At 32.2% G+C, this 1,496-nt stretch overlaps 1 protein-coding gene across 1 annotated transcript in view; it reads right to left on the reverse strand.

Annotated features, from left to right (window-relative positions):
* Positions 1 to 1,496, reverse strand: part of LOC109861651 (putative nuclease HARBI1) — a 16,180-nt gene that overhangs the window by 1,940 nt on the left and 12,744 nt on the right. Inside the window, 2 exon segments of the mRNA XM_020441383.1 lie at positions 742 to 962; positions 1,058 to 1,202. Coding sequence (XP_020296972.1) covers positions 742 to 962; positions 1,058 to 1,202 — 366 coding nt within the window.

Below are 1,496 nucleotides of genomic sequence, written 5' to 3' on the forward strand. Positions count from 1 at the left end.
TGGTGTCGAATAAATCTGTGTCGAATCGAGCGGTGTCGAATCGTACTGTGGTCAATAGAGTATCACCCATTGTCAACTATAAAATATGAAATTAATATTATGTGATCAGTGTACTTTGTATATAAAGCACCCATTGTGTAAGAAATGACCTCGTCTTGCGTGGAAAATCTTAAACTATGTCAAACATGTAGATTTTGCTTTGTGTGAAAAATTAAAAAATCCACGTGGAATTTTTCAGAATAAAAAATTTAATACAAAAAAACTTAGCGCGGTTGCACAGAAAACTAGTGCTTTCTAGTTATTTACACAGGCGATAACGTGTTACTAGTGTTAATGAGACACACTGATTTATTCTTTTTCACTCATAAACACTGTGTTACAATGTCACGTGTATATGTAATTGAAAAGTACCCTTAAATTAACGCGGTGCAGCCGCGCCAAGGTTTTTTGTATTAAATTGTTTATTTTGAAAAATTTTACGTGGATTTTTTAATTTTTCAGACAAAGCAAAATCTACATGTTTGACATAGTTTAAGACTTTCCACGCAAAGCGAGGTCATTTCTTACACGATGGGTGTTTTATATACAAAGTACACTGATCACATAATATTAATTTTATATTTTATAGTTTACAATGTATAAACAATTAAATTTTTTATTTTGAAAAATTCCACGTGGGTTTTTCAACTTTTCACACAAAGCGAAATCTACATGTATAATTTGACATAGTTTAAGATATACTTGATAATACATAATATCAATCATACCTGCAACTTCTGGCGTATAGTGTAAAGCTCTCTCTTTTCTAAGGCATCTCCACTTTCCTTTCAAGACGCCTATACATCGTTCTATACAAGAGCGAGCTTTGACAAGACACTGTGTATATCTTGCTAATGGCGTTCCTTCAGATACGTCACGTATCGGCGTCATTAAATATGGCAATAATGGATACGCACTATTACCTGTAAACAAAACAATGGAATTTATTATACGCTAAAAAATAATAATACTAAGTCAGAAAATGAAAAAATACTAAACTACTAAAATACATTGTTACCTAAAAGCCAAGCATCTCTTAGTCCTGCATCATACTTCTCTTCTAAATGGTTGGATACACGAGATGATCGCCAAACTCTAGCATCATGTGTTCTTCCACCATGAGCAGCATTTACCGTTAAAATTTTACCTTCATAATCAGAAACCTAAAAAGTCACAAAACCAGTAAGTTAATGTACCATTTATCATTAACTAACAAACTTGAATGGATTGCAATATTCATAATTAGTTTACCAAAAGTATTTATAGTATCTTCTCTATAAGCGCATAATATTAAACCAATGAATGAATATAAGGCCTTACGAGCCGTTCTCAAAGTGTTGAGTGAGAACTTATACATGTATATATATATACACAGTTTGTCCGGAAAGTTCCCGGACTACGTGAATTAAAAATCGAAAATGAAAGATATGGTTTATTAAACAAGTTTACACTTCAAG

This window comes from Pseudomyrmex gracilis, unplaced genomic scaffold (genome assembly GCF_002006095.1).
Source record: "Pseudomyrmex gracilis isolate BER0280 unplaced genomic scaffold, ASM200609v1 scaffold_904, whole genome shotgun sequence".
NCBI lineage: Eukaryota > Metazoa > Arthropoda > Insecta > Hymenoptera > Formicidae > Pseudomyrmex > Pseudomyrmex gracilis.